General features: G+C 40.9%; 2 protein-coding genes across 2 annotated transcripts in view; one reads left to right on the top strand and one right to left on the bottom strand.

Moving 5' to 3' along the window:
• LOC112107614 (quinone oxidoreductase) overlaps window positions 1–3381 on the bottom strand; it is a 19503-nt gene extending 16122 nt beyond the window's left edge. Inside the window, exon 1 of the mRNA XM_024201393.1 lies at window positions 3311–3381. The gene's annotated coding sequence lies outside the window, so the exon portion shown is untranslated. The remainder of the gene's footprint in view (window positions 1–3310) is intronic.
• A 185-nt stretch (window positions 3382–3566) lies between these two features.
• LOC113407484 (tRNA wybutosine-synthesizing protein 3 homolog) lies at window positions 3567–13859 on the top strand. Its single transcript, XM_026656062.2, has 6 exons — window positions 3567–3773; window positions 5602–5682; window positions 11033–11131; window positions 11981–12052; window positions 12299–12432; window positions 13549–13859. Exons 1-6 carry the CDS (start codon window positions 3600–3602, stop codon window positions 13754–13756), a joined length of 768 nt encoding a protein of 255 aa, XP_026511847.1. The 5' UTR covers window positions 3567–3599; the 3' UTR covers window positions 13757–13859.
• The last annotated feature ends 371 nt before the right edge of the window (window positions 13860–14230 follow it).

Genomic DNA, 14230 nt, shown 5'->3' with positions numbered 1-14230 from the left:
ACGTTAAGTGAGGTGTAGTGTATTAAATTGCTCCCCGTAGGAATGTGCTACTTACCGTGTACTACTTACGGCTGCCAGTCCTGGTGCTCTCAGCGGCAATGGTAAGGGGGTGGGGAGCGGAGTTGAATAAGGGGCAGGAGGTTCTGGGGGGCAGTCAGGGGACAGGGATCAGTTGGATAGGCGTTGGAGTCCCGAGGGGGCTGTCAAAGGGCACGGTGTGGATAGGGCTTGGGGCAGTCAGGGGACAGGGAGGAGTTGGACAGAGGATGGGATCCTGGGGGTGGGGGGCGGTTAGGGCAGGGGGTCACACACACAAACTCTGGTGATAAAACAGAAGCTAAATGTAGTAGTTCAAGACAGATACACTAGAACAGGGATCGGCAACCTTTAGCCCCCTGGCGGCCGGGCCAGTTTGTTTACCTGCCGTGTCCGCAGGTTCGGCCGATCGCAGCTCCCACTGGCCGCAGTTTGCCTCTCCAGGCCAATGGGGGCTGCAGGAAGCCGTGTGGGCCCAGGGAAGTGGTGGCCGCTGCTTCCCGCAGCCCCCATTGGCCTGGAGCAGCGAACCACAGCTAGTGGGAGCTGCAATCAGCCGAACCTGCAGACGCGGCAGGTAAACAAACCGGCCCAGCCAGCCAGGGGACTTACCCTGGCAGGCGGCGTGCCAAACGTTGCCAATCCCTGCACTAGAACCTCAGTTACAAACACCTCGGGAATGAAGGTTGTTCATAACTCTGAACAAAACATTATGGTTCTTCTTTCGAAATAACTTTACAACTGAACATTGACTTAATACAGCATTGAAACTTTACAGTGCATAAGAAAAATGCTGCTTTTAACTACTGTATCTTAATTTAAATGAAATAAGCACAGAAACAGTTTCCTTACCTTGTCAAACTTTTTTTTTTAATTTTCCCTTTTTTTAGAATATTATGTTTAACATAGTACTATACTGTACAAGTATTTGTTTGTTTTGTCTCTGCTGCCTGACTGGGTACTTCCAGTTCCACATGAGGTATGTACATGATTGACCTGTCAGCTCGTAACTCTGGTTGGTGTTCATAACTCTGAGGTTCTACTATATTTTCTTGAATCACAAGCTCCTCTTTATGCCTTTTAATCCTCTAAACCTAAAAGTATGAACGTGAATAAAAGACATTTGCAAGTTATTTTATTTTTTATTTGAAAGCATAGTCCAGGACATTGGAGACCCTGTTTTGCTTCCATAGGCACTGCAAAATGCATTTATCAGTTTGGGAGTCTGAGAACGTCTAAAAAGCAACAGAGTGTCCTGTGGCACCTTAAAGACTAACAGATGTATTGGAACATAAGCTTTCGTGGGTCACATGCATCTGACGAAGTGGGCATTCACCCACGAAAGCTTATGCTCCAATACATCTGTTAGTCTTTAAGGTGCCACAGGACTCTTTGTTGCTTTTTACAGATCCAGACTAACACGGCTACCCCTCTGAGAACTTCTAATTCTCATTAGCGCTCTCTCGTCTCAGGGTTTATCTATACATGCAGTAGTTATGCCAGAATAAGAATGCCTTTTTCCAATTTAGCTTAATCCTCTTTGGAACTGGATTAAGCCACACCAAAACATAATGTTATTCAGGAATAGCTATTGGGCTTTAAATTCACAGCCTACCTTAATCTGGAATAATTTTCATATGTAGACAAACCCAAATTTAAGGATTTTCTATAGTGCCTATTTACACTTTCCCAGATAAATTAAATCTGCAGTGAGTTCCCTAGCAGACGTCACAGAGTTCTTAAAATATTACCTGTGTGCTCATTAAATGTCTCTTCCGCACACTGTGAGAACACTACACATTTTATATTTTCTGTGTAGAAATTTTACACATATACTCTTAACCATAACTGCAATTTCACTTGCAGCCTAGAGCCTAAAAGTTCCAATTGAATAACAGGGGTCTCCACATAAGGGAGATGGAAATATAGGGCTCCAAGACTGTAAACAGATTTATTTATACCCTGTTGAAAGTGTATTTGTTATACTTTCAAACCAAAGTTCATTTCCAGGTGCAAGGTTCAGAATTACTCCTGTCTAATTTTCAGTCCTACATTGGAAACTAGGTTTGGCTTCAGAAACACCACACTCAAACAACTAAATGGTGTCCCTGTATATTATTAAGCATCATTCCAAACTGGCTTATTGTTTCAGATCCAAACATCCCAATTCCAAAATCATGGGCATTTCATATTCCATAAAATATTTGTAGGTTTTCTAAACCTGCTAAAGTACTGTCTCCCAATTAAAAGAATCAAGACTGTCTCCAGTAACACCTGATAACATATAAGCTGTTGTCCCTAAAACCACCTATAGGGTTTTCAGAAGGATTGGATCCTCATATTAAGATATTAAGTCCTTCTAGAAAACTGGTTCTCGAATTGTACAGTTGTCCTCCCTGAGGCAGTTCCAGCAAAATGGATTTTAAATGATAGTCATTTTAAATATTATAAAAGTAAGGAGTTACAGTGAATTTAAATGCCACTCCTTTAGGCTGCAAAGTAAGTGCTTACATTAGAAGGTTCTGACCCTAACACCTTTGTGCCTCAGTTTCTCCAGTTGTAAAATGGTATCAATTCCTATCTCATATTGGAGTGGTGGGTTAGTTTCAAAGCCTTTTCATAATTTCATTTTGGTGTCTAAACCCACATTCCAGTGCCTAATTTTAAGCACTCAAATTCTGTCTACGGGATTTGCCCATGGAGCCGATACTAGAGCCCAAAGCGCTAGATCCGATAACTTGGTCTGCTCACCCCCCGGGCCACGTTACACAACTGTTTCCCCCCAAGGTTTCCTGCCATTGCTCCAACGCAGGGCTCAGGAGGCTGTCGCCGTTTCGAACACCAGCCCGAACACGGGAACGGCGTCCCGGGGATCCCGGCTCTGAGCTCCGCGTCGGGCCGCCGCCCCCGACAGCCAGGGGTGTGCGGACAGGACGCGCGCAGGGAGGGAAGAGCGAGGGGAGCCGCCCGTGCCCCGGGCTGATGGCAGCGCCATGAGGCACTGCCCGGGATCTGCCCGCTACCGAGGAGCGGGTTAGCCCGTTTCCAGCCAAGCGGCCTCAGCCCGGACACGGGACACAGGGAGCGAGGCCCCGGGGGCGCAGGAGCAGGGGTCTCCCTGGGGCTCCCCAGAGCCGGCGGGTCTCCGCGCCCTCCCGCTCGGAACCGGCCCTGCCCTCAGGCCCCCCTCAGTTCCGGGCCCTCTAGCCGCCCTGCAACCACTCCCTGCTCCCGCGGCTAACGGCGTAACCCCCCAGCCGCGAGGCCGCCTCACCTCCCGCGGTCCGACCTCCTCAGGTAGCAGCAGCTCCGCCCGCTCAGCACCAGCGCCCCGCCCATCCCCAGGGCCGTTAGACCCTCCCCCATCCAGCCCGCCTCTTCCGGCTTCTACTCGGCGATACGGCACACAGAGCCCCTCCCCCAGCCCGGAAGTGCCCGGCGCGCTTTGCAGCCGGGCCGGCAGGTTTGGCCCAACCCGGCCACCATCAGCCAATAGGGCGGCTGTGCAGCCTGGGGCTCGCCCGCTTGCCGGTCCCGGCCCGGCTCTCCGTCCCCGCGAACCCATGGCCGCCTTCCGGCGCTGGAAGGAGCAGCGCCTGGCCCGGGCGGACGAGAGCAGGAAGGGCAGCGTGGACGAGGCCATCGCGGAGCTAGTGCAGCTCCTCAACGGGCAGGAGCGATTCTGCACCACCAGCTCCTGCGCCGGCCGCCTCCTGCTCGCGCAGGCCCCCGCCCGAGTGAGTCCGGCTGCCCTCCCTCGGGCCCGGGGCCGCACCACAGACCCCACCACACCCCCGGGGCCGCCTCCCCCTCAAGCCCGCGTGGGGCGAGTGGCTCCCCGGCAGCGCTGGCAGTGGTCTGAGGAAAGGGGGGGTGTCATGGTGGAGAGACAGCGCCGAGCGCGGCTCCGCTCCGGAGACAACCCCCCCACTTTGAAGCGCCCGCGCTGTCAGCGCTGCCCAGCAGGCTCCGCGCTGCGCCTCCTGGGGACCCTCCGTCACCTGTGCAGCGCTGGGATTCCCTTCTGGCGCCCATTGTTCTCGAGCTGGGGCTCCCGTGAGGTCACAGGGCCAGAAACCCACCCCATAATAACCCCCCCCCACACACACCCCAAGCTCAACTGCCCCCGTGCAGGAGGCATGGCCCTTACAACCCACAAGTCCTGGCCCAGGTTATCCCTAGTTACGTGCGTGCTGTAGTCTTTTCTGTTCTGCAGCTACATGGAGATGTTATATCCTGTCCCACCCCACCTTTGTCTCTTATCCAGCTTATGAATAGTTTTTGGAATATTACAGTTAAAGTTTTTGGTGTTTATAGCAAATTCACCATGGTGTTTATAGCAGCACTAGCGTAGAAGAGAAGTTTACTGAAAGCATGTGGTTCATTTCTCCCTCCACCTTATGCTGTAGGAAGACTTGGCATCAGTCCTTGCTCAGTTTCATATGATGATCTCATTTTCATTGTTGTTGTTTATGTGATGTAAACTAAGAGCACAGAACACTAAAGTATACCAAAATAAAAGTAGAATTGACACAGCACCAGCATCTGACATTTGAATCACATGATCTGTCTAGAGTTTTAATCTGGCAACCAACTATCATTTTGGGATCTGAGCAACACCAAAAATATAGTGTAGTCAGAGTGTTTCTCCCAGAGGACAAAGTTTTAAATTGGCAGTTCTATCCAGATCCTAATATTCTTTAGCCATTCCCAAGCAACTGATTGTTAAGTCTTGACACACTGATTTGTAGTAATGATAATTACAACCAATCTCCTTTAACAAATTATACTACATGATTTTTCATGGACTTAATTTTCATCATGCACTCTCCACAAATTTATCAAAACCACAAGTTTTATATGCAAAGTGCAGATTAGATTACACAGAAGAACATGCTAGTTCCTTATTTAAATGTTAGAGATGTAGAATTTTAAGATCCCATAATACACCAGTGCAGCACATCTGCAGTTTTGCAGTGGTGTAGCTGCATCAGTACAAATATTCCCACTATAAACAGGTCCTTAGATTAGTTGTGTGCATAACTCAAACTCCAAAATGTACGGTAAATAAATTTTAATAGAGAACATTCCCAGTGTAAGGTGGTATGGGGAAAGCATATATGATTGTATTTTGTTGCTTCCCATCATGAGGTTCATGTTTAGATACATCTAATTGAATTTTTCATATTAATCAGTGCGACACCACAAAAGTTCTTTCAAAGATCTTGAATTCGCATCTTTGTGGTTTTTTTCTGCAAATACTAGATCACATTGCTACAGCTGAATGTGGGTGAAATCAGAACACTTTTCCATTAATATTCAGGATTAAATTAAACTACCTGCTTAGCTACTGTTATCTAGGTGGTGTAAATACCTACCTAGATTTGATAGTTTAAAAAAAAAATCACATGAAAGTTATATAAATAAATAACATTGAGATTGTTGATATAGTTATGGTTATTGATCAGAGAATATTTCTGTAAATCCTTGTGTCCCAAGCCAAGAATGCAAAGGACATTTGTTTTTATAACTGTAGTGCTATTTTAATAATTTGTTTTTCATTAGGGTTTCAATGGCTATGAGGTACAGAAGAAAAACTGTTCTTGGCTCATGGTAACGCATCAACTCTGTGCAAAAGAGGATGTGGTAAGATGTGAATAATGTACAACATTTATGCATAAGTACTTACCCTCTCCTCATCCCAACCATCCAAAAAACACAATTTCAAATAGAAACTAGGAAAGAATTTACATTTTTTCTTCATATTAGTAGAATGATTATGTTCATTTAAGAGCACAGTTTTGTTATTAGGATAAAATTCTGTCTACGTTAGCTGGCAACATTGTTAGCACCTTTCTAGCAAGAGCATGGTTTAAGTCGGTAATATGGCTCAATATAAACAGGGCTAGTGTCAAAATTTTGTCTCCTTCTTAAAATAATGAACTAGAGTACAATGTCAGCAGGTTATAAAATCCACCACTTTCAGTGGTTTTTAGTTAGACATTTTGCATGGTTTGCACAAGACCAGCATTTTGTGCTGATTCTGCATCAGCTTTTTTCCTCCTAAAAATATTAATTTAGTGCTTGTGAAGCCCTTTCCTTATCCATAGAATAAGTACAGTCAAGTTTCTGGCAAGTGTGTCTCAATTCTGTATTGAAGGATCACTTCTGTGGTAAGAATGTATTTTTGCATCCATGACCATTCATTTAATTCTGGCTGTCTCCACTGAGGCAAGCAACATAGATGTCAGCTGTAGAGTGACTGATGTAGACACCTCCAGTAGGAACTAGTCTGACACCATAAACTCACTTTCCATAGACCAGACAGTCTTCAGATGGTAATGACTTTGTCACTAGCAGTTTGAATTGAATTAATGGTAGCAATGAAACAAAACTTCCCTCTAATAGGAACAGAGGAATTGCCAGACTGAATCATAACTAAGGTATGTCTAGTCAGTATCCTATCTCAGATAGTGGCCAGCATCAGATGCGACAGAGGAAGGTATGCAGATGCAGGATAATCTGCCTCCTGCATTAAGTTTTATCCTACTTTCTAATAGTCAGAGATTGTCTGAAGCATGAAGTTTAATGTCCCTTACAATTTGTCATTATTTATGGTAACTAGATATTCATGTTATCCATATAATAATCTTGTTACCCTTGCTAATCCTTGCAAGAGTTAAATATTCTGAGCTGTGGATATTCTGTCATGCATGATTAATTATCCGGGGGAGCAGATAAGGAAGCAAACACAAATGGACCTCTGTCCTCTTCATTAAAAGGCAGACATGCTTTCCGAAAAAGCATATTTGTTATTTTGTATGCAGCAGAAACTCCATTATGATTTAATTTTAACAACTTTCATTTTAAGATTGAAACAGCCATAGCTTACAACTACAAATCTGAACAAATGCAAAAAGACAATGACTTTCTTATGCAGTTTTTTAAATTAAAATTATATCCTAAAAAATGTTTTGAAACCTAAAATCAAATCAGTTTAAGACACTGTTGAACAGTTTGAATATTTATGAACTACTTTGTGCTTCCAAAACTGTCTTTTGCTCTCTAAATGCTCCTCTTTACATTGTACCCCATACAATGAAACTAGTTATTCTGTTAAAAAAAAAAAAACTGTAAAGACTGCATAACAATAATATACATACATTTAAACTTAAAAAAGCTCCTCTATCTTATTTTTTCTTAGTTTACTTGATATCACCTTCATATAAATCTCAGCAGCCTCTGATTTGCCATCTAGTAGGAGTGGGGTCTGAGCTTACTAGGGTATTGCCATTGGCTCTTGCTAATGGGAACCGTCTCAATTTTTGTATTGACTTCTAGTTGGTAGATACGGTAAAAATGTTCATGCATCCATTAAAGGTGTGAGAAATCTTTACCGGACTACTTTTAAAATTGTTATATTTTCATAGAATACAAACATAAAGTGTGGAAAATTGGACTGGAAGTCAGAACTCCTGAATTTTGTGTTGAGTTTTCAGCAGGCAAGCTACTTAACCCCATTGTGCCTCGATGTGTATCTACCACTTTAAAATGGGAATAGGAAATTTGAGGAGTAATTAATTTTTATAGCTATCTTTAAGATCCTTTGAGGAAAGGTGTAGGGTTTTTTTTGTTTATAAAACATCCCTTCACAAAAGATTTCTGGGTCTTATTCAACAAGAAGAAAACCATTAAAAAGTAATATTTTAAAATTGCGCAACGTATTATATAACAATGTCAAAGTGGTGTACAGTTTTTCCTAATGGACTGTGAAAGTCAACCTACATTGATTTGTCAACCCTATTCTTTGAAGAATATACAGAGGAATATTAGTAGTTATATTCCTCATTTATAGGACTGCTGTTTGACTACTGTAAAATCTTCATAGGAAGACTCTTGCACCCTCACAGATTCCCGTTAGAGTCCATGGATATCTGTGCACACAAAAGGATCCACCCACAAGCATCTGTAGGTTCAGAGCCTTAGAATGCAAGTTTCTTGTAGCAGGGACTCCGTAGTGTTCCATGAGACAGTGAGCATGCTGTCCATGGTCATTAAATCAACACATGGCAAAACTTTTCTATATAATTCTTTATTAAACATTAGTGTATTTGAAATAAGGGAACTTCTTTCTTTGTCACTCGCATATCTTATCAGTGATAGTCATTTTTTATTAATTAGTTACAGCAGTTATGCTTTCGCTGTTTACTGACTAAGGGTCCGATCCAGCTCCCACTGGGGGTTTTGCCATTGACTCCATTGGGGACTGGGCTGGGCCTCAGACTTTGTAGGCTTAATAGGAAATTACTTTCAGTATTTTCTTATTAAATTCTGAGCCTTTTACAGGAAATTGGTGGTCTAGAAGCAATAAGGTAAAATCCTTTGGTCACAATTATTTCATTTAGTAAGCATTTCGGTGCAACAGGCAAAGTAAGTCACTGCGGCCTTGGGGCATACTAACATACACAGACCATTTTAGTCAGTATGACTTTCTTGCCCATTTACTGTCACTGAAAAAACTGTCCCTAGAGTGTCTGCTAAATTACTTAGCCTTGTCAGTGAAACAGAAACCCTTTAAAAAAGTACACCCACCAACATCACTTAGTCTGATCACAGTCAATATTAAATTCTGTTATAATACTTAAAATTTTTCAGACACTGAAAAATCCATACGTAAGCCCAGTGCATGGGCAGACTGCTGTGCCCATTTGAAGCCAGTGGGGCTATGCAGACACAGCAGGTAACCTGTATGCTGCATAATGCAGGATCAGGGCCTATGGCATCTGGTTTTTAAGAATTGTTGAGTATCTCCTGTTCCCATTGGCTCCACTAGTAGCAGTGGGTGCTTAGCACATCTAAAAAGGAGGCCATTTATTTAGGGGCCTAACTTTAAGCACCTACATTTGTAAGATTGATACCTTAATAACAAGGATCGTTACAGAAAGAGAACGCTACACAAGAACATCTAAATCTTGTACAATAGTCTACAGGGGAAGATAGGCTCCTCGGCAGTTTTATTTTACACCACTATTACTGGTATCTTAAACTAATAAGAACATAAGAATGGCCCTGCTGGGTCAGACCAAAGGTCCATCTAGCCCAGTATCCTGTCTTCCGACAGTGGCCAGTGCCAGGTGCCCCAGAGGGAATGAACAGAACAGGTAATCATCAAGTGATCCATCCCCTGTCGCTCATTCCCAGCTTCTGGCAAACAGAGGCTAGGGACGCCATTCCTGCCCATCCTGGCAAATAGCCATTGATGGACCTATCTTCCATGAATTTATCTAGTTCTTTTTTGAACCCTGTTATGGTCTTGGCCTTCACAACATCCTCCGGCAAGTAGTTCCACAGGTTGACTGTGCGCTGTGTGAAGAAATATTTCCTTTTATTTGTTTTAAACCTGCTGCCTATTAATTTAATTTGGTGACCCCCTAGTTCTTGTGTTATGAGAAGTAGTAAACAACACTTCCTTATCTACTTTCTCTACACCAGTCATGATTTTATAGACCTCAGTCATATCTCCCCTTAGCCGTCTCTTTTCCAAGCTGAAAAGTCCCAGTCTTATTAATCTCTCCTCATACGGAAGCCGTTCCATACCCCTAATCATTTTTGATGCCCTTTTCTGAACCTTTTCCAATTCCAATATATCTTTTTTGAAATGGGGTGACCACATCTGCACACAGTATTCAAGATGTGGGCGTACCATGGATTTATATAGTGGCAACATGATATTTTCTGTCCTATTATCTATCCCTTTCTTAATTATTCCCAGCATTCTGTTCGCTTTTTTGACTGCCACTGCACATTGAGTGGATGTTTTCAGATAATAGTTGAATTTTTCACAGTTCTCAATTTTAAAAAAGGATTAAAGAAATATTTTCAATTTAAAGGAAGCATTGGGGAAGGATGCTAGCCAAAAAAGAATTAAGCATGGTGCAGCAATTCAATTTTTTTTCCTAAATATAAGTATAGCAAATTGGTAGCTACTAGTATTTTCTTTAAAGATGCTCACGGGATGTGGGGGAGGCAAGTCAATTAGATATAAGAACACTAGATAAGAACAAAAGAGTTAGAACATTATATAGTAGTAGACTGTGGTGTAAACTGCAATGAATAATGTAACTGTTTCAATGCAGCCTTTATAAACTAAAACCAATAATTTCAATCCTTAAATTTATTTTACATAAACATAGCATACAATAATAAATTATAACTGTTATTATGCAGAATTCTCTTTAATTGCTCTGTGTTCATATTTGCCTAAGTTCAAGTGATCTACATGAAAAATGTTGCAGGAAGATTTTCCAGTTAGAGCCCTGAGTCAAAACTGGGACCTTAGGGTGAAATTCATCCTTTAGAGTATTAAAGCTATGTAACTGTTTATCTATTTTTTCCCCTTGGTGTGCCTTATGAGTTTAATTTCAGTTTATAAATCCTTTTATTTTATCTTATTTTAACATTATCATAGAAGTAGTATAATGAGTCATTTTTGAAACCTAGATTAAAATAAGGTCAAGTAGTTCAGGCCACAAGTTTAAGAGGAATGTGCTTCAGAATCAACATGTCCGTGATCATTTCCAATAATGTAAGAAATCAAAAACAAACTATAACTGAGTAGTAGTAATATTTTGTGCTCTCGAGGTTCCTCTGCTGACTGTAGTAAAACAATACTCTCTATGCTGTGCTGACATCATTGGTTTTTCTTATGTCCAAAATAATCAAACAGGGAAGCAAATAATATTTTTTTTTAAAGTCGAGGTCCAGTAGAAATTCATGGCAAGAGAATCAGTTTAATACTTAAAAATCAGCAGAGATCCTCAGCATTATGAGCAATGGGAAGTTAAAAGCAATTAAATAATAACAAACATGATTGTTTGAGCCAAATCATTCCTGGTGTTTTTAAACATTTCACAAACTAGCTATTTTATTATGAAATGTTAATAGTAACAGTTCACCCTTGTAGTATTAATATATTAATGTTCATTGCATTTTCCAGATGACAGCGTTGCAGAAAGCCACTGGTGACACTGTATTTAAATTTGAACCATTCATTCTTCATGTGCAGTGTCAAGAGTTGCAGGATGCACAGCTTCTGGTAAAATTAGATCAACAATGTTGTATTGTTTTGTTTACATTTGTTGCTGCATAAGTAAAAATGTTGGCACCTCAATATTTTAACACTTAGAAATAGTCTCAGGAGCAATGTATGTTTAATAACTGGGGTAGTAAAAGTATGTTGATGGAGAAAATAAGGATTAAGATTCTTTCTGCAGATTTTGCTGTGCTTTCTAGAAAATAAAACCACTTAAATGCACCTCAGTCTTCTAGCTGAGGCAGACTGGCTAGAGAGAGCCTGAATTATCTGTGTTGCTTTCCCTGGCCCATGGCAGTGTTCTTTAGAAATTAGTTCGCTACTGACTGGGACCATTTGCTCCCAGACTTCAGCTAAGTGGATAATGCTGGGCCTTCTGCCTTTCAAATGGGGCTTTGTAGGCCTGCACAGGATCATTTTGTTCCTCATCTTCACCCTGCCTTGGTTAATATAGGGAAGAAAATCTTTCTACAAACTTTGCTGAGTTCTGCAGAATCTACATCTAAGAACATATCCATCCCACAATTGGCTTCGACTAGCCGCTATTTAAACTGGAACAATGTAGTGCCAAAAGAGGTATGAACTTCCCCCTTTGTCTTGATGGAATGGGTCAAGACTGAAACTACCATCTGTCTTTGTCACTGAAATTTAATTTAAAAGTATTTTGTTACAGTATTAGCATCTGATCCTGTAAACACTTACTAGTGATTGTGGCTCTTAATGCAGTCAGTTGGGACTATGCCCTTTAAGCTTTTGCAAAATTGGGACCTTAACTTGCAATATAATCCACAGTAAGCTTTCAGTCTGACAAAATATGTATGAACTGCTGTTTAAAATGTTTTTGTTTCACAGCACTCGGTGGCTATAGATTCTGGATTCAGGAACTCTGGTATTACAGTTGGCAGAAGAGGTAAAATTATGATGGTATGCACTATTTTTCTACTTCGCTATAGAATTTAGCAATTATTTATTAACATGAGCACATTTTTAAGTATGTGGGAGATTTGAATAATAATTTAAAAATGACACTTTCCTGACATGGCATATCACTCTCCCCACAAAGAAATACAACCAGATCTTTTCAGGTGGTTTTCCTGTAATGAATGCACCTACTTTTTAGAGCTATTATCTCCTAATGTAATTCAAATGAATACATCTGTGTGCCTCTAGGCTGTCCGGAGTACTCATTGCTTAGAAGTTCCATTAAGTCACATGGGGAAATTGATGGTCACTGAAGAATATGTTGACTTTCTGGTACAGATAGCTAATCGGAAGATGGAAGAAAACATGAAGAGAATTGACAGGTTTGTTAGATCATGTGCATCCTATGTCACTACATCTAAATCCAGAGAAGTGTAACATTTGTCTGCTAACCAGTAGACCAGGAAGATTAGCCACAAAAAATAATAGTAAAACAGATTGAAAATCTGATCTCAGAGGATTTTGGTATTTTTAAATTATGGATGACCCTAGAGGATCGTTTAATCATATATAAGCAACAGTATCAGGTAGTGGAGAGAAGATTTGTTACAGAGCTTTTTAAAAAGTCCATACAGGACTTCCCATTGTTGCTCCAGATATATGGCATGAATAGCACATTGAGTTCTAGTCTCAGAATATTAACTTCCACAGCTGCATCTTCATGTGGAGTTTGTGTTTGATTAGATTTTTACAATGTTTAAGGACAGGAGATTCACCTTTTGATGAAGCCAGGAATATCTCATTTTAATCTACAGGAATTTACACATAATTTCCTAAGTATTCAAATTAGAATGCACCCATTAACGTTGCTGTACAAATTTTAGTCTAAGGTTCCCAAACTGTGGTCTGTGGAACACTTGCTGGTGACTAGTTACACAGTACTGGCTTTTCTACTCATTTCCAGTTGTGAAAAACAAAAGAGGGTGGGCAGAAGAAATACAGAGCAAAAGGATACAGGACAAAACACTTAATTGCACCAAGGACAGTTAAACATATTTAGATATTTTTAAAATATTTTTCTGAATTAATTGCTGTAGTTGCCACAGGGATGTTAAAGTAATTGCAAATGGGAGTGATGATGGTGCATCTGATTATGAATAGGATTGACCATTAGACGCTATTAAGATGTGATGCAAACCATAAAAGTGTTTGAGATCATCTGTTGTGTAATTTTCAGCAATATGAATGGAACTTTCATTATACATAGGGCATAACTGTCAATTAGATTCCTAGAAGGTCAGAGATTAGACAACTGACAGAGCATGCACAGAACATATGTGCTGGTATCCCTGAGTCCCCCTCACAATACTGATCAGGTCTGCCTTTGGATTTTAGTTAGATATGAAACGTTATACGCGACATTTTGTGTTGCCGAAGTGTTAATGTTCTGTTTGCAGAACATAAGCAAACATAATAAATACGTTCTTGTTCCTTTCCAGGTTTTACAACTGCCTACAGTTAGCTTTGAAAACTGAACTCAGCATGAGTAACTCACCTCGTGAGATGATACAGAAGACTCATTCTGTGTACACTCACAGAAGAAAAAGAAAACCAGATAAAGAGCCTGGCGTGTGCACCTCTTCAGAGAATAAGGAAGAGTCAGAAACCGAAGATGACCCAGAAACCAATCTCAATATTTTTTTCTGAAATCTATTGATACAGGATGCCTATTTTCTAATATAGGTGTAGTTATGTTAACACAGATTGCTAGCTTTAATGATACTTCTTTTGTACTGCTCTTTATAAGAGCTTTTATACTACTGTGCTCTAGGAAGTTATACTGTCATGAAAGTTTATGCTGAAGACAGTGTTCACTTAACCAAGCAATTCAGTGTAACAGAATTATGAAATGCCCTTTGATTTGCATAAAAACACCACAGAAGCATGGAGAACAGAAGTACATGGACTTCTTAAAAATTATGAAATATTTATTAACAGTGAACAGAACAGCTAACAGCTTTAATGTGTACATAGGTATACCTCAAACCGTGTTTGATACATCTCTATAATAAAAGATTGATTTACTGTATGTATTTTCCTTATTTAAAATATCAAACACAAGACTAAGTCCGTGCATATGAAAACACTACCTCTACTAAAGTGTTCGTTTTTTGTACTTCC

This window comes from Terrapene carolina, unplaced genomic scaffold (genome assembly GCF_002925995.2).
Source record: "Terrapene carolina triunguis isolate 2854851 unplaced genomic scaffold, T_m_triunguis-2.0 Scaffold211, whole genome shotgun sequence".
Classification (NCBI taxonomy): domain Eukaryota; kingdom Metazoa; phylum Chordata; order Testudines; family Emydidae; genus Terrapene; species Terrapene triunguis.
Note: the sequence above shows the minus strand (reverse complement) of the source record. Positions and strands in the feature narration are given on the sequence as shown.